The sequence below is a fragment of the Phacochoerus africanus genome, chromosome 7 (genome assembly GCF_016906955.1).
Source record: "Phacochoerus africanus isolate WHEZ1 chromosome 7, ROS_Pafr_v1, whole genome shotgun sequence".
In the NCBI taxonomy this organism is placed as follows: domain Eukaryota; kingdom Metazoa; phylum Chordata; class Mammalia; order Artiodactyla; family Suidae; genus Phacochoerus; species Phacochoerus africanus.
The window spans coordinates 88819264-88835577 of record NC_062550.1 but is presented as its reverse complement, the minus strand read 5'-3'; the positions used below and the strand labels follow the sequence as shown (position 1 = coordinate 88835577).

The 16314-nt window shown below is 43.4% G+C and overlaps 1 protein-coding gene across 5 annotated transcripts in view; it reads right to left on the bottom strand.

Annotated features, from left to right (window-relative positions):
* The window catches only part of ANKS1B (ankyrin repeat and sterile alpha motif domain containing 1B), a 407090-nt gene that overhangs the window by 71227 nt on the left and 319549 nt on the right, over positions 1-16314 (bottom strand). For all 5 annotated transcript variants that reach the window (XM_047788213.1, XM_047788210.1, XM_047788211.1 and 2 more), the window contains 2 exons: positions 10473-10580; positions 7991-8170 (listed from right to left, as the gene is read on the bottom strand). In XM_047788213.1, coding sequence (XP_047644169.1) covers positions 7991-8170; positions 10473-10580 — 288 coding nt within the window. The remainder of the gene's footprint in view (positions 1-7990; positions 8171-10472; positions 10581-16314) is intronic.

Here is a 16314-nt window from a genome sequence, read left to right as displayed (position 1 = left end):
CTGCCTTATTCTAGCCCTGAAAAAAAAAACACAAACAGCTTTTCCTCTGTTTCTCCCTTATGTTTGTCATAATTCTTTCACACTTTGGGGGGTTTAGAAATTGACCAGAGAGACTCCAACAAGAAATAGGAAGGGTTCAGAGTGAAAGTTAAAAGACTAATGAAGTCCATTTCTTCTCTTGGATGACAGCGCTTCTAAAGTAAAACAAAAACAAACTCGAAGAGAGAACAAAACAGCTTCAAAGGCAAAAGAAAAAAGGGCACTCTACCAAAGGAAGCCGCGGTCAGCAGCCAGCAAGCTCAGCAGCTCCTTGAGAGAGCAGAGACTAAAATGAGATCTGTCAAAGGATGATGGAGTCAGACAAACTCAGTTTGGTCAGGGAACAATGCACCAAACACCTGCATCTGCATCTTGCCTTCTGCAGTGACAGGCCCATGGCCTCTTCTTCCACGGGCACTAACTGAACTGTGCCTGCAAATCAGAAAATCAGAACCTTTTGTCTGTCCTGAGTTACCCAGAGGCCATGGGCTGGCATCTTGTTTCTTCTGTCCTGCCACTGCGGATGGACTGCCTCCTCCTCTCCTCTCAGGTGAGTTTTGCAGCGTGACAACTATACCTGATTCTCCTCGTCAACTACATACACTGTGCGCTGTGGACGTTTCAAGTTCAGGCTTTCTTCCCACGGATGTTTTTTTTGTAAAAGGTTTCAGAGCAACTACATTATTGGTAGGGAATACATGACTACAAAAAGCCACTCCCCGTTATTTCTCCACTTTTTTGAAGAGCAATCTTCTCAAATCTTCATGACCGTGACCTTGCCCCTGTCTCAGGGAAATTCTTGGACAGATCGGTAATCACCTGCTGGAAGTGAAAAGCCAGGCCGACAGTTGTGTTTCCATATGTGACCCATTATTGCTGGCATCAGAATGAGTCAGTTTTGTGAAAGGGGGAGGAAGTAAATACCACATTTGACCTCTCATCACGGACATGACACAAATTCGGATACTACTTGCTGCCTGCCTCAAGTTAGCTTTCCTCTCTCATCTCCTCTCCCCTCCCTGCTTCCTCTCTCCCCCTCCTTTCCTTCCTTCTATTCCTCCCTCCCTGCCTTTCTTGGCTCCTTCTTGACAGCACATAAAGTAAGCCCTCAGCTGCCAAAATAGGAGAGAACTCTAGCTAGGTGACCTGTTGTTCATTTGCAGAGATAATACATAATGCGCATTTCCTAACATGACAGTTGTAGCCCTAAATGACATTACACAATTATTTATGAGATCTCGTCACAGGGAAAAAAGAAGAGCAGAGGAGAAAATGGAACACTGTCTGCACAATGCAAATCTCATCGCACAGCTCCGCGGGTCCGTGGATGTTGATGGGAATGTAAGTCAATTGGGATCATGCTGTTTCTTGCGATACGGGCTAGTTTAAGGTGCCGCCTCAAAGCTGGGATGCTCCCATTTCTGACACAAACATTTTTCAGGGCCATTAGCAGAAATATTAATCACTCATTGAGAAAAGCCACAATCAGCTTTTCATCATGACGTGCACGGCTGCAAAGAAATTTGATAATGGTTCTTTGGCTGTAAACATCCCTTTAAAATATAAATTATATAGGTTTCCTATAAATCAAGGATATCATTTTAAACTTTAAACCCATTTTTTAACTATATGCGCAACCCTGCTTCCTGCCTCTGGTAAAAAAGAGGTATTGGACAACAAGGCCATTCACTCAAGAACTGGACTAAAGCTAATGAGAAACATTCCAACATCTAACAAGTGGGAAAATATAAAAAGCCTGGTGTGCCTCTTTGTGAACATACTGCTCACTGTCAGGCAGCCTAAGGCACCACGAAATATCACAAAGTCAATTCCACTGAAATAGGGTTTTTATATATTGTCAGATTTTTTTAATTTATTCAGTTAAAAATAGGATCCTTTCTATTCACTTAAAAAAAAAAATCTGTGGTCTGCTTTTAATTGGAAATGTCACCTTGGTTAAGTCCCAGCACATGGAGGGGAGGTGGAAACATCACAGCTTCTCCAGCAAAGTGGAAGTGTTTAGGTCTGATGGTATCTGTCAGAACAAACTCCTGGTGATCTAATTTGCCTCACTGATGGACTTGACAGAGAATGAAAGAATTGAGATCTGTAAGATGGGTATCAAAACCTAAAAACGAATCCATCTGAGTGATTCTTCCACTTCTTCCCACTATTTTTTGGACGGTAGTACAGGATAGACGGGAACGCTTCAACGTTGCCCATAAGACATGAATTGTGTCGGAATTCCCAACCCCAAAGTTATCAAGGGGAGAGCAGCATATATTTTGAGAAGAGGCAATTAACTATCCACATGACTAAAATAAGTGTACAACATATTAGGTTTAAATTCCAAGTACAAAAGCACTCTTTTCCCATTTCTGCTTGGCATGATGCCTTTGGGAATAGATGGCTGACAGTCCAGGGTTCCTGGCTTGAAAACAGGGCACAGATAGCGTCCACGTCCCAAGTTATCTCTGAAGCTGCTGTGTTAGCTTGTCAACTCGACAAGCTGTCGTATCGGGAGAGCCTGATGGAAGAGCTTACTGAGTTTATTCTTAACCTTCTTTTTTAGTTTATATGTTATCTGCCTGTGCTTAAGTATTAGGAGCTGCTCTTTAGACGTCTGTGGAAAAACTGCCCAAGTCCTAGACATACTGAGCTTTTTGGAGCAGTGGCGAGGTGATGAAAATCTAAATTAAAAACCAGCCACTAAATTACGGGCATCTGAAAAACAATCTAATGTAATTCAGTAGTAAAACTTGGTTAGTAGGGGGGAAAATCTCTTTGTAAAATGCTGCTCTTTTCAACACAGTTGTGCCATTTTCTGAAAGCTGATTCTGTAAGTTCCATAGCATGGGAGTGGTGGGTAGAATTTCGAGGAACACCAGGCTTTCTCTCCCAGGGAAAGCACAAAAGAATAAATTACTATTATCTTTCTTCTTTCCCAAAGGTTGGCTGAGGGTTTGCCTCATGGCTTTTGGGAATATCCATGCTTCTCTAGTTAACAATTTTGTGTGCTTCGTATTTCAAATAAGCTTTAAACTTCATTTAAGGAAAAAGCCCTTTCCTTCTCATTTAATGTTTTATCTTACCATGTTCCAATAATAACATGTTATTACTGTACCATATTTTTGCTACATACTTCTGTACCCTGCATTGGCAGAGAACTCTTCCACCTCCCCTCTGCTTTTTCTGGCTTTGGGATCATCACACAGTCCCTTCTTCATGAAAGGTGCTCCTTGGCAGCCTTGATATTTATACAGTTAAAATAATGAGGAAAATTCCAATTCTATTCTCGATGTACATTCAAAGTATGGATACTACTGGAACAAAAGGATGGTGTTTATAGAATGCTGCAACCACCTGAGCACTTACCCTTTCTAATGTCTTTGGCATTAAGTGGCCTTACGATGAATCAGGGACTTTGAATTAGGGACTGTTAGAGGATATATCCGAATTCATAGTCAATCATCTCTCTCTCTCTCTACACACCCACCCACACCCACACACCCACACACACAGTGATTTACAGTTTCGAATATACTTTCACATAAATTATCTGATATGCACAAACCCAAGAGGCAGGCTTTATCCACCACAGAAACCGAAGTTCAGAGAAACTGCATGACTTGGTACAGGTCATGCAACCAGAAAGAAACCAAATCAAAACTCCAACTGAGGAAGCCGCTAAGGAAACAGCACCTACTATTTAGAGAGACCCCTGCAGACAACAACCTCTCTGCATATGCAGTGAACCAACCACTTATATGCAAAGCTCTTCCCACACACAGGAGGAGGGCAGAGGTTGTATCAAGACGTGCAGGGAGGGGCTCCAGGTGATTCAGTAATTTCCCACAAAACTACGAGCGATTTTATCCTCGTTCTGCTCACGGTGCCTGTGTATGTGTAACCTGTGACGAGCATATGGGAAATTAGTATTTGTTGAACTGTTATTAAGATAGTTACATCATTTTGAAATAGAAGCAGGCCACAGGGCATCAGGGGCCAAAGAAGAGCCAAAACACGGTCAGGCAGACAGCCTGATGTTGTTTCTGCCACATACTAGCTGCGAGGTGAAGCACTCACCCACCTGGCCTCCTTGAGAGCAGAAGGGGCTATTGTGAGGTTTAAATAAGACACCGCACGTGGCATCACAGGCATGGACTTCTGGGTGGCCCAGTTTCCATTTCTCTTCTTTAACAATAGCAAAAGAATGAACGTTTACTGAGCTAATACAATGGGTAAAGTGCATTCAAATAAAGAAGTAATTCATCCAGGCATACTAACGGTATAATACGGTTTGGATCAAATAATACTGTTTGAATCAACTTGCTAGTGATTTAGAAGCAATTTAGACAAAGCCTTTCTAGCGCCTAACGTATCGCCCCTGGCAAAGTCTGATTTGGTTTCTTTCTGGCTGTGCTACCGCAAGTCACATAATTTCTCAGTTTCCCTGTCTTTGAAATGTGGGTAATGTCTGCGTCTAAGGTTTGTGCATCAGGTAAATGCCCCAGGCACTACTGATGTTTTTATTTGGATGAGAGCATTCAAAACACAAAATTCCACATTCTGGATTTTTCTCATTAATATTAAGCTAAAGTTTATGCATAGATACGTATTCCTCTTACTGTTTAGGAGGTTTCTTTATTTTGTGAAAATAAAAGTATTATTTCATTTTTCCATAAGTATTTGGTTATGGTTATAAGTTTTACACTGGAAACCCCTTTTCCTCTTTTCATACCTTTGGAGAATCTAGTCCCTAAACTTTATTAAACACTACTCTCCTTTATTATTCATTTTTAAAACAGTTTGATGTCTCCTAAATCCCAAGAAAAATCTCTAAATATTGCGATTAGGCCCCACATTCTGGAAAAATATTTTTCCTTCTTCTGTTATTATTTTTCATATTTTCACTTACTACCTCATCTCCATAGAACTGGGACTTAAAAGCTGATCTGCCATGTGCTACACACACATAAATAGTCGTGTAGGACTCCTCGTTTGTGCTAACATGAGATAACAGATGTGAAAGTACTTTGAAAATTTAAAAGCAAGTGCTCTCTCCATTGAGGTTTTATTATACAAATGTGAATCCAACATTTTCTAGTGTTACCTTTAAAAAAAAAAATCCGCTAACAAACAAATTTACTAGGTGGAATGGACATTATATTTATCTCAATTTAACTCTAAGCATTGGTTTCCCAGGTTAAAGCACTTCCGCACATCTGCTGGGCAAAACTTAAGAAAGCTTCGCTCCTATGAGTTATTGCAGCCTGAAGGTTCCTGGCCTATGGCTGGAATTCCAAATCGCTCTGCTGGGGGCTCAGCTAAACTTGAAGCAGTAGAGGGGTTTCTGAGAACAAGGATTTGTTCTGGTGATTTTCTCATAACTGCATTTTCCTTTCCTGAGGAAGTCAGAAAGCCTGAAGGTGGACTTCTGCCTTTTAGGGGGAAACAGACTGGTTAGGCATGCATCAGCCGACCTCTGGTAAGCCCCTCAGGAGAAACCCCTTGGTAAAGAACCTCAGGGGCCGAGTTCCTGGTTGCAAGGAGGTATAATCAGCTGGTTGCTTACAGGCATTTTAATTGCCAATTCAAGTCTTTAGGAAGAGGACTGCAATTCAGCTTTCCTGGCTAAGGGCATAACTTTGGGGAAGATGTGGTTTAGAGAAAATATGACAGGTTGTAAAGAAAAAAAAAAAAAGTGAATGGATTTCAAAAATTATTACAGCCGACAATCCAAACCAGAAGAATAAGAAAAAAACACATCAATTTGAGTGGCTGAGTGGTGGAGAAGTCACATAAATAAAACTGTTCAACAACAAAATTACTGAGTATTTCATATTTTGACAGGTTGAAGCTTTGAAATGGCGCCTTTTTTTAAAAAGGTGCCCATTCATTTCTCCATGATTGTTGGCATTCCTAGACCGGGGAAACAGTCTCAAGACAAATAAAAAACTGCAATTAACACAACGGAAAGAGCTGAGATCCCAGAATCCCTTCTCCTTATTGATTGGATTCCTGTAGTGCCATCTCCTATTTACTCTGCGGCAGAAAGTGCTGTATTGAACAGAGGGATTTTAGAAAGCTGCAAATAAGCTCCTGGTTGCCGAGGGAAGCCTGGGTCTACACCAGTCATTGGATCGTTGGGAGCAGCAGAGCCTCCACAGCCCACGTTGCATCCGCTGCTTACCTCACTCCTCCTTCTGCCTTGGGGTCTTTCTCACTCGGCCAGATAAAAGTTCATTCAATTTTTCTCAAGGGCAAGACAATTTCTGAACGGGCTGCATTCTGATTGGAGTGACAAGAAAATGATCTCTAGGCTCTTCAAAAGGTAATACTGTCCCTGGCTTGTGAATCTCACAAAGATCGGAAGGCAACAACTTGCTAGATTACCTCGGAGTGTCCATATGCAGGCGGGAGAGTAATTAATTTCCTCTTTGAAAGAAACTGCACCATGTGGGGAAATTTCATAAACTACACAAGCATCTCAGATAGGTGACTGTGTTCCTGAAGACGGCACAGTCGATCGTAGCTGATGCACATTAATGAATAACTCTCCCTTCTCAGGGAGGAAAAAGGTTCAGGACAGACCCAGGTTGTATTAATACACAAAGTCTACATGGTTCAAGGTTAAAAAAAACCCGTGTCTCTGAAATGCGTCATTGGAGAAATTTAACCACATATGTGACCCATAAATACTAACAAATAAAAGGAAATATACACATGTCTGGGGAGGGGGGAGCCTTTAGATTCTTTATTTAAAAGAACATCAGTGAAAAAAGTAATAAGGATTCAAAGACAATATCTAACAAGAGAAGGAGGGAAAATTTTTCTTGTCTCTCCTACATTTTCCATCTCCCTTCAATAAAAGGTTCTCCGTAGTCCCAACATTGCTATTCTCTGCACAAAGGACCCTGAGAACAATTCACCATTGAGTGAGCTGAAAAAAGGAGACGCAATATCTCAGACCATCTCTCTCCAGGGCATTTGCAGGCAGAAAAGCCATGGCTTCCAGAACATTCTCTTCACATTTTCCTTTTGTGAGCAGCAGCATAGAATGTTTACCAAAGGCTTTTAAAAACAGAATCTCACCAAACAGTTGAGAAAAATACTTAACAACCAAGGCAAAGCCATTACAGTCAAATTTTCACCTCAAGATTCTCATCTTAGGTGTGGGAGGCAGATCTTAACGCATCAGTCTGAGCCTAGGATGAGGATGGAGAGAGTTGATTCTGCCAATAGTTGCCAGCGAATCCATATCTTTCAATCTCGGGCGACACTGCAGAGCTCACTGCCCATTGGAATGTACTTTAGAACAGAACCGCTATTTGGTTATGGCTGACTTGAGTTTCTGAGCAGCGATCTGGGGACAGGTGAGACAGGGACATCCAAGCCCAAACATGGAAAGGTCTGACCACGACAGTTCAGTTCCTTGGGCCAGGCAGCAGTATCATTTTCAACTATTCCAGGTGACAATTTGAGATGGGTGCCACTGGTCCCCACTGCATGATTCTATACAAATGCATAAACTTGGGAGGAAATTAACAACATTACTCGGAGGTAATACTCTCCTCTGACTTCTGCCCTCTCATCCAACCAATGTACATTCTATGATCTCGATTTTTAGGATTTATTTTTCATTATGGTTTGATTCTTACACGGTATTATTCCTTTTAGGGCAAAACCTTTCTGGGTGCAGTGAGATCAGACATAACTTCTTCAGTAACGAAACGCATAGATAGCAAGGATCGGTGGACCCATTCCATTCCCAGAAAGCTCTGTTTCGGTCTAGTCCAACGGAGCAGGGAATGCGAGCCACGGCATAACACGGTCACATTTCAGTTCGGTTGTGCACCACAGACACCCACCATAAGTAGCTTCAAAATTGGAACGCGTTACTTGATACGGGTGAAAGACAGAAACATCACAGAGGCTTCGAACACCTTACCTGGGCCATCTGCCTCTCCAGTTTGGATCGGGGAATATCGTCGAAGTAGTTTTCATTTCTTCTCCTCCTTGCATCGCCCTGCATGATAATGTGAGGAACGTCTAGGGAGCCACCAGTGGTGTAAGTGCTTTGGCTAAGTGATGGAGACAACTGAGGAGGACTGTGATTACCACTGGGTTCCTGAATGGAAATACATCACGAAATAAATACCATGTTCTCGTGGCCGACCTTTGGTTTCAAAATCGTGAACTACCGACAAGACACACTGTGGGGGGCGGGGAATCTTTTCTGAATCATATGCCCAGGAATCCATGGCGTTCCACCGTTTCATTAATGGCTCGATCTCGTCCGTACTCCCCCCCCCCCCCCCGCCCCCGCAAGCACGTTAGGTGGAAGGTTTACAGAGTAAAGAATCAGGCTCTGTTTTCTCAAGCCAGCACCATGGATGATCTCCGGAAGAGAGGCAGACCTGTGTCGGGCACCCCTGACACTACCACATATGTTCACGCGGGAAGGAGCCGTGTCTTCATGTGGATTGAGTGGCCTCACCACGGCAGATACTACGAGGAGAAAGCTAAAATGGGACCCCTCGGGCCTTGATCCTCCAGCGAAGAGCGGCCTGGCCGTCGGGCCGGGGAGAAGACAGCATGGAAGGCATGTCACAGGCACGGACTGCAGAGCCATGCGTGTAACGACAGGGGAGGGACGTCAAGGGCAAAGACGACCCGGGGAAACTGGTCGAGCAGTGAGATATAAAGGGCTGCAGACAGTTGGGCTCTAGGGTTTGCAAGTAAGAGGAGGGCGGGATCGTGCTGATTCACCAGGCGACTCTCCACCATGTCTGGGACCTCCTCCCATGGATTAAGGTCCTGCCCTTTTACCCTGGGAAACTCCGTATTTGATCTGTTTGTTGTTTCCCTAAGGCTCTTCCAGGGAGCCAGAAGAACAGGCTCAGAAGAGGAAGGAAGGTGAGTCAGGTAAGAAGCAGAGAATGACTCTTCTAAGGGGTCATTCGGAATGGTTACATTGATGGGGCCTCTACCCTTCTCCTTGCGGTGCAATAAAATGAAGGCATTTCCAGCCTCATTTCCCCCAACTTATTTGGGGCTCCTCCTACTGAGGGAGAAAAATAGGTCCCGTTCCATGTTCACTACTCCCAGAGCCCTCACTAGCCTCCAAATATCCCAGTGCATCCCAACTCCCCAGCCGTCAGTTTTCCTCATGGCTCCCTGCTCGAGCCTATTCTCTTGCATTTCCTGAGATCTTTTCTTCTCCTTTAAATCTCAACTGGCTTCAAAAATCTTAACAGCTCCTCTCCTGCCTGATCTTCCTCTATACTGTCCGTAGCTATGCTGTTGGCTGAAGCTCACTGATAAGAGGCATTCATTCGACTGCGTTTCATCGCATGAACCCTTTTGTGTTCATTTATTATCACTACTCCTTCTGACACTTGCAGAAAGGGAGTCAGAGGCAAGCAGGTGCCAGACGAACTAAAGAGAACAGAGTTGGAACGCTTCAAATGGTCATGCAGATGCTAGTGAATTTTTGAAAAGTTCCTGCAGGCCTCATGAACACCAGGGACAGTTGGCTACATCCTCCTGCTGCTGTTTTGCCTGGCAATCTTCTGTCTCTTTCTCTCTCTTCTTTATTTTTTATGTATTATTATTTTTTTTATGCTTTTTAGGTCCACACCCCTGGCATATGGAGGTTCCCAGGCTAGGAGTCTGATCGAAGCTACAGCTGCCAGCCTACGCCACAGCAACCCCAGATCCGCGCTGCGTCTGTGACCTACACCACAGCTCACAGCAACGCCAGATCTTTAACCCACTGAGCGAGGCCAGGGATCGAATCCGCACCCTCAGGGTTCCTAGTCGGATTCGTTTTCTCTGCGCCACGATGGGAACACCCCCTTCTCTTCTTTCTTACCTTCCGTCCACTTCCACTTTCTTTCTCTTCCTTCTGCAGTTTCTCTCTAATTTTTCTACCCCATAATTCTAACGTACAGCTGACATAGTGTCTTAAATAAAGTTCCAGATTCTCTGTTCTTAATTTTTGAAGTGGGTAAAACTGGGCAATTTTCACTTAAAAAACAGAAGACCCTAAGGTTAATTTTAAATCGATCTTTTACTTAACTGTGGTCCTTGATCGATTTTCTTTCTGTGGGTTTGAGGAGTTGAACAGAAAACTTATTTCCTCTCTCTTGGTGTAGCGGGGAGTGCGGGATGGGAGTGTGGCAGAGCGGTTCTCTAAAGGCGATGGTTTTTCAGATGTAAATCTAAATCTCAAAAATAAATATTTACCCAATAAATCTTGTCTTAGAAAACACTATTGAATAGAGGGTTTTTTTTTTTTATACTGATAAGGTGAGCTGCCCGGAAAGCAGCCTATGCTTCCCCATCGGTGCCAGTCACTTTTACTCCACTGCACAAGATAATTTCTGAGGGTAAGAGCGGAGGACAAACCGAGCAGGCTGGGCACTTACCCTGAGGGTGATGGACCGAGGGGGCTTCTGTGGTGGATCGTCGTGCAGCCTGTCCCCCAGAGACGCCAAAATCCGTTTCCTGTGGCCAATCAAATTGATTTTTAAAACCTGAAACGACATAAATTTGGGTTAAAGATTTCATTTGAGAAAAATAATTTTGATCTGTCCTACAAGACCCAGGAGTGGAAAGAATTTGGGCAGTGTGACCTCTGCACTGGGAGAGATGCAGGGTGAACTCAGTGTGTGTGTGCCCTGCGAGCAGAGAGAGAGGATCAGAGCAGGAGGGGGCAGCAGGAGCAAGAGAAAGCAGGGCGGCGCTGGCCCTAGGGTCCAGCTCCCCAGCACACAGCCACAGGGCCTTTCCAAAGCCTAAGCCAAGCCTCAGCCTCAGCAGCCCCTAGTGCCCTCAGAATAAAATCCTGGTCCTGACCCGGCCCCAGGGCCCTACAGGGCTGGCTGCCCTCTGTCCTTCTCCGTGTGCCTGCCTCTCTCCTCTCCCGCCCTCTCTGTTCCTTGAACATTCCGTATTCTTTCCGGCCTGGGGGCCTCCGCCTCTGGCTGTCCGCCTGCCTGGATTGCTCACCCCAAGATCTTCTCATTCCCCTGGACGTTGCTTAAGTGTCGTCTCCTCGTCTCCTCGCAAAGGCCCTTTCCACTTCCTCTCTAAGAGAACCGAGTCCTCGGCTCACTCCACCCTGTGATCTTCTTTGTATCATTCTCTGAAATCACTTTATTTGTTTGTGTAGCCCTCTCTTATCAGCTTCCGGAGAGCAGGTCCCGAGATATTTTTATCATTATTATTTCCCAAACACCCAAAGCAATGTTTGAAATAACAGGCGCTCAATGAATAGGAAAGAATGAATGTTAATATAGAGCAAAGTAGCAAAGTAGGACTAGAATCAACACAGCCTGGAGTTCCTGGTGTGGCTCTGCTGCTCTGACTCGACCACCTAGCCCAGGAAATTCCATATGGTATAGGTGTGGCTGTAAACAAAAAGGAAGGAAGGAAGGAAGGAAAGAACGAAAGAGAGAAAGAAAAAGAGAAAGAAAGAAAGAAAGAAAGAAAGAAAGAAAGAAAGAAAGAAAGAAAGAAAGAAAGAAAGAAAGAAAGAAAGAAAGAGAATCAACACTGCCTGATCAGAGTGTCCACAAGATGGGCTTTTTTTTTTTTTTTAATTGTTTTGTTGTTATTTCCCCAATACAATTTTTTTCCTACTGTACAGCATGGTGACCCAGTTACACATACACGTATACATTCCCTTTTCTCCCCTTATCACGCGCCATCATAAGTGACTTGACATAGGTCTCAGTGCTACACAGCAGGCACGGGCTTTTCGAGTCTGACAGTGCTGCAAACCTGCACAATGTAGAAGAGATGACAAAGGAAACCAAGCCTTGCAGAGAGGCCCTGTCCCCAGCCCTCCCCAGAGCTTTATGCTTCTCTCTTTCATTCATCCCACCGTTCCCAACCAGACAGAAGTTCAGAGTGGTTAAGCAGCCTACCTAAGAGCCTGCATGTGGTGGCTCTGGGATTTGAATACGGTTTGCCTGATTCCAAAATTTGTTTTCTTCCAAGCACACAGCAAGTTTAGGCATATTTCCAAATATTACTGACTTTTTAAAACAAATTATAAACGCACTCATAAGAAATATGCTTACCTCTTTCTTGTACACATGTAGTGCCAGGATGGAACAGCTCTTGTTGGGTAACTAGTTCCCAAAGTATATGACCCATCATGAAAATGATTTTTAAAAAATTTCCCTCTTTTCAAGTTTTAGGGGGTTGAGGTGGGCATTTCTTTGGCACTTATTCTGTGCCACCTTTAAGTTTATTTGTCTATTTGTCAGTTAGCCTATTGGCCTTTCTGCCTAGACTGATTTCAATTTTACATTTTTAATTAAAAAAGATTTTTTAAATTTTGTAAACTTTCTTTTTGGCGACTTAAAATATTTTTAAAAAAATGTATTTATTGTTGGCCGCCTCTGATGCATGTGGAAGTTCCCAGGCCAGGGATTGAACCTGAGCCACAGCAGTAACCTGAGCCACAGCTGTGACAATGCTGAGTCCTTAACTGCTAGGCCACCAGAGAACTCCTGATTTTGATTTTAAAGTAGCATGATGCTCTATTCCTTTTATTCTCTCTCTGACCCACGTCTGCTAAGTACGAGACAGTAAATGTTAACCTAGGTGTGCCTCCATGCACCACAGTCCCTCTGATTTTATGAACCTTCCCCTTGCCAAGCTGACGAATCCTCATCTTTGCAGGCTGTTTTTCTTTTTTCTTTTTAGAGCTGCACCTGTGGCATATGGAAGTTCCCAGGCTAGGGGTTGAATCAGAGCTGCAGGTGCTAGCCTACACCACAGCCACAGCAACACTGGATCCGAGCAGCATCTTCAAACTGTGCTGCAGCCTGTGGCAACGCCGGATCCTTAATCCACTGAGTGAGGCCAGGGATCGAACCTACATCCTCATGGATACTAGTCAGATTCTTAACCTGCTGAGCCACAACGCATACCCTGTGGGCTGTTTTCATAAAGCAGCTCCTCTTTCCCACTGGTCATTTTAGTCCACTCCCTCTGTCACTTCTCTTCCCCTGCTTCAGGTCTGCTGAACAAATTACTTACAATATTCCAGGTATAAGTGAACCATAGCCTTATATTTTAGTTGGATATTATTTCCTGCTTTAAATGTCCCCTTTAAAAACTCTTGATTTCTGGCTGGCCTTTTAGCTGCAGTAGGAACAAGTAGGCAAAAAATATACACTGACTGTAAAACCTCTTAATTTTGTGATAGCTGATAGTTCAAAGCCCTTTAATCTTGGAAGGATAGTTTGAATGATTTTTCCCTACATTTCTTATCTTGCAGTTTTCCATGCTGAAGCCCATCTGCTCTCCTCTGCCCACTCCTGTAACCCTGTGTTATCTTTCTGCATTCCTATTAGCCAGCTTGGCATTTCATTACCTGGAAGAGCTTAGCAGTTTTTGCAAATCTGGAATTTCACCATATACTCCTTCTTTCAGATGATTTATAAATATGCTAAGTAAGTGTGGCGCCAGGGCTGATTATTTGCAGGCAACATTGTCCATATGATCCAGAGAAATGCCCTTATATTCTTGCATTGTTTTTTTTTTAAACATCAAGATAAAAAAATCCATTTCAGAAAAATACAACATTAACCTTTCAAGTGTATTTGCAAGTCTAAAAAACCACCACATTTTCCTATTCTCTTTTATTCTTATTCTCAATTACTTTGCCACAGTTTCCACTAGGTACGAATTCCTCTCATAAAATCCCCACTGCCTTCCTCGCAGTAGTAATTGGACTCGATGGTTATTCAGTACCTGTGGCCCCTGCATCTGCTAAGAAATGTTTTTATAGCAATAATGACATTCAAAATTATTTTGACAAATAACTGATAACAACTAGCAAATAACTGTGATAAAATTGAGTTGGGGTTTGCTACTTTTGGTTTACTCTCTACAACTCAAATTCAGGGCAAGTGACCTGACTCCTCTGATCCCAGTTTTTTCACCTATAAAGTGAGGAAGTTAATGCCAATCTCCAATGTTGTTGGGAAGATGAAGCGTGAAGCTGTGAGAATTAGCAGCACAGTGTCAGGCACCAGAAGATGTGACCTTCACGATGGGCTTGTTTCAGTTTATGGTCGCTCAGGATGCATGAAAATCTGACTCCGGAAAACAGAGACTTGGTCATTAGCATAAAGTTAATCAGGTCCAACAAATATGCTGGTGCCTTGCATGAAGAGAGGTGGTTGGCCTTGGAAAAGCCATCACTGAAGTGACATGTAGGAAGGAGTCTGGTTCCTAGCTGCTAGTTTAACGCCAGACTTAGTCTAAAAGAACGTATCCTCTTTTTTCATCCCACCATTAAATCTCCAAGTAGGAGGTAAGCTGAGGCAGCTCTCCACACTGGAACCATTGCTTCTCCTCCACAGAAGTACCCAAAAGAGGGAGACAGGGAGACAGATGGATAGAATGAACAAGTTAACACAGGGTGACGAGTCACATCAAGAATACCTGGGTCACTCTCCTTTGTTATAAATGATCCCATGTCACAGAAGATACCGATGGTTACATTTATTGACCACTTGCCTGGTTCTAGTCATGTCAGACACTGTGCCAAGTGCCTTATTCACGTGTAAAATGCAAATCCTGAGCCTTGGAGATACTGAGTCGTGTGTTGAAGGTCTCACTGCTGATAGCTGTCATGGCTGGGGTCTGCACCTGATTCCTGACCTGCTCTCTACACCCACCACGCCCTTCCTTCCTGCTGTCAACCTCTGCATCATCTGGCCTTAGCTACAAGCTCAGTCACACATGATGATGCTTCTGAAGATGCTGCTTTTTATTTCCAGTTATCATGTTCCAAACATTTATATTGGCCCACGATCAGTCTGAAAACATTACAATAACACAGCTTCAGTTTTGGACAAGGTCCATGGCAGGGTTTAAGCTTCAGGTTAAAAGAGCTCTGGTGGGTACCTTGCAGAATTCTTTGTAAAATGCATTTATACACAAAAGAAGTCTTCATCAACCTAAGAGTCAATCCAAGTTGGCTAATATTAGAGTGTAGGGAGGGTGACATTTGCCTTCAAAACTCTGAAGCTGACAGTAAGAAATCTAATTGATAAGACAATAAGAGACAGAATAGTCCAAAGACAGACAGAATTATGGAAAAGTTAAGTCCAAAGGCAGTTGAGTGGGCTTGAATGAGAACAGGTTAACATCTGACCATTGTTGTAAGCAGATAGGAAAGCAGTGAAATCCTACCGCCCCAGTCACCGTAACTCATGACCAGTCAGCAATAAACCTTCCGTTTTCAAAGAGCCAGAGCAATAGGTTACAGTGGTGGAAAAGAATTCTGTATGGTTTTCATCACTGCTTGGGTGAAAAGTTAACTGCATATAAAAGGAAGGAACTGGAGTTCCCGTCGTGGCGCAGTGGTTAACGAATCTGACTAGGAACCATGAGGTTGCGGGTTCGATCCCTCGCCTTGCTCAGTGGGTTAACGATCCGGCGTTGCCGTGAGCTGTGGTGTAGGTTGCAGACGCGGCTCGGATCCCTGCGTTGCTGTGGCTCTGGCGTAGGCCGGTGGCTACAGCTCCGATTCGACCCCTAGCCTGGGAACCTCCATGTGCTGCGGGAGCGGCCCAAGAAATAGCAAAAAGACAAAAAAAAAAAAAAAAAAAAAAGGAAGGAACTTACCGGAGTAAAAGATAAAGGACTGGTAACATACTGGGTATTTAGTTATTCTAAGACATTGAGCCATTTCTGCTCAACTCAAAAAACAAAATGGCATTTCTGCCAAAATTATTTGGTGGATTTAAAGCAGAAGCCCAGAAAAAGTGGGCACAAATAACTACACAGCCAAAGCATTAACTAAGAAAACACTATTATACACATAAGGACAAGAATGTGGTTCCAACTGCTGAGTTCCAAGAGGTAAAAAATTAAAGTTACTACATGTGTTTTTAATGGCTTTTATTACAACCATCATGAGAAACATGGGTCAAAGGGAAAGGATGTTGAAACAACAGAGCCTGCTACATATTGGTATCCATTCATCAGAGTAGTAGCTGCTTCTAGGAATCGTCTCCAGTATAAACTAAAGAGGACAACCTCAGAAACCCCTTCACATACCCTGGCAATAGGAGAATAACTGTGCTGAGTGACAACACTATAATATTATGTTTCTGCCTTTCTCTCTGGGAACTCTGCTAGACAATATCATGACATTATCCTCACGCTGAATAGCTCACATCAGAATATATGTCATAGCAAACTGGAAGTCAGGGACTCAGACTGCTTTTTTCTTCTTTT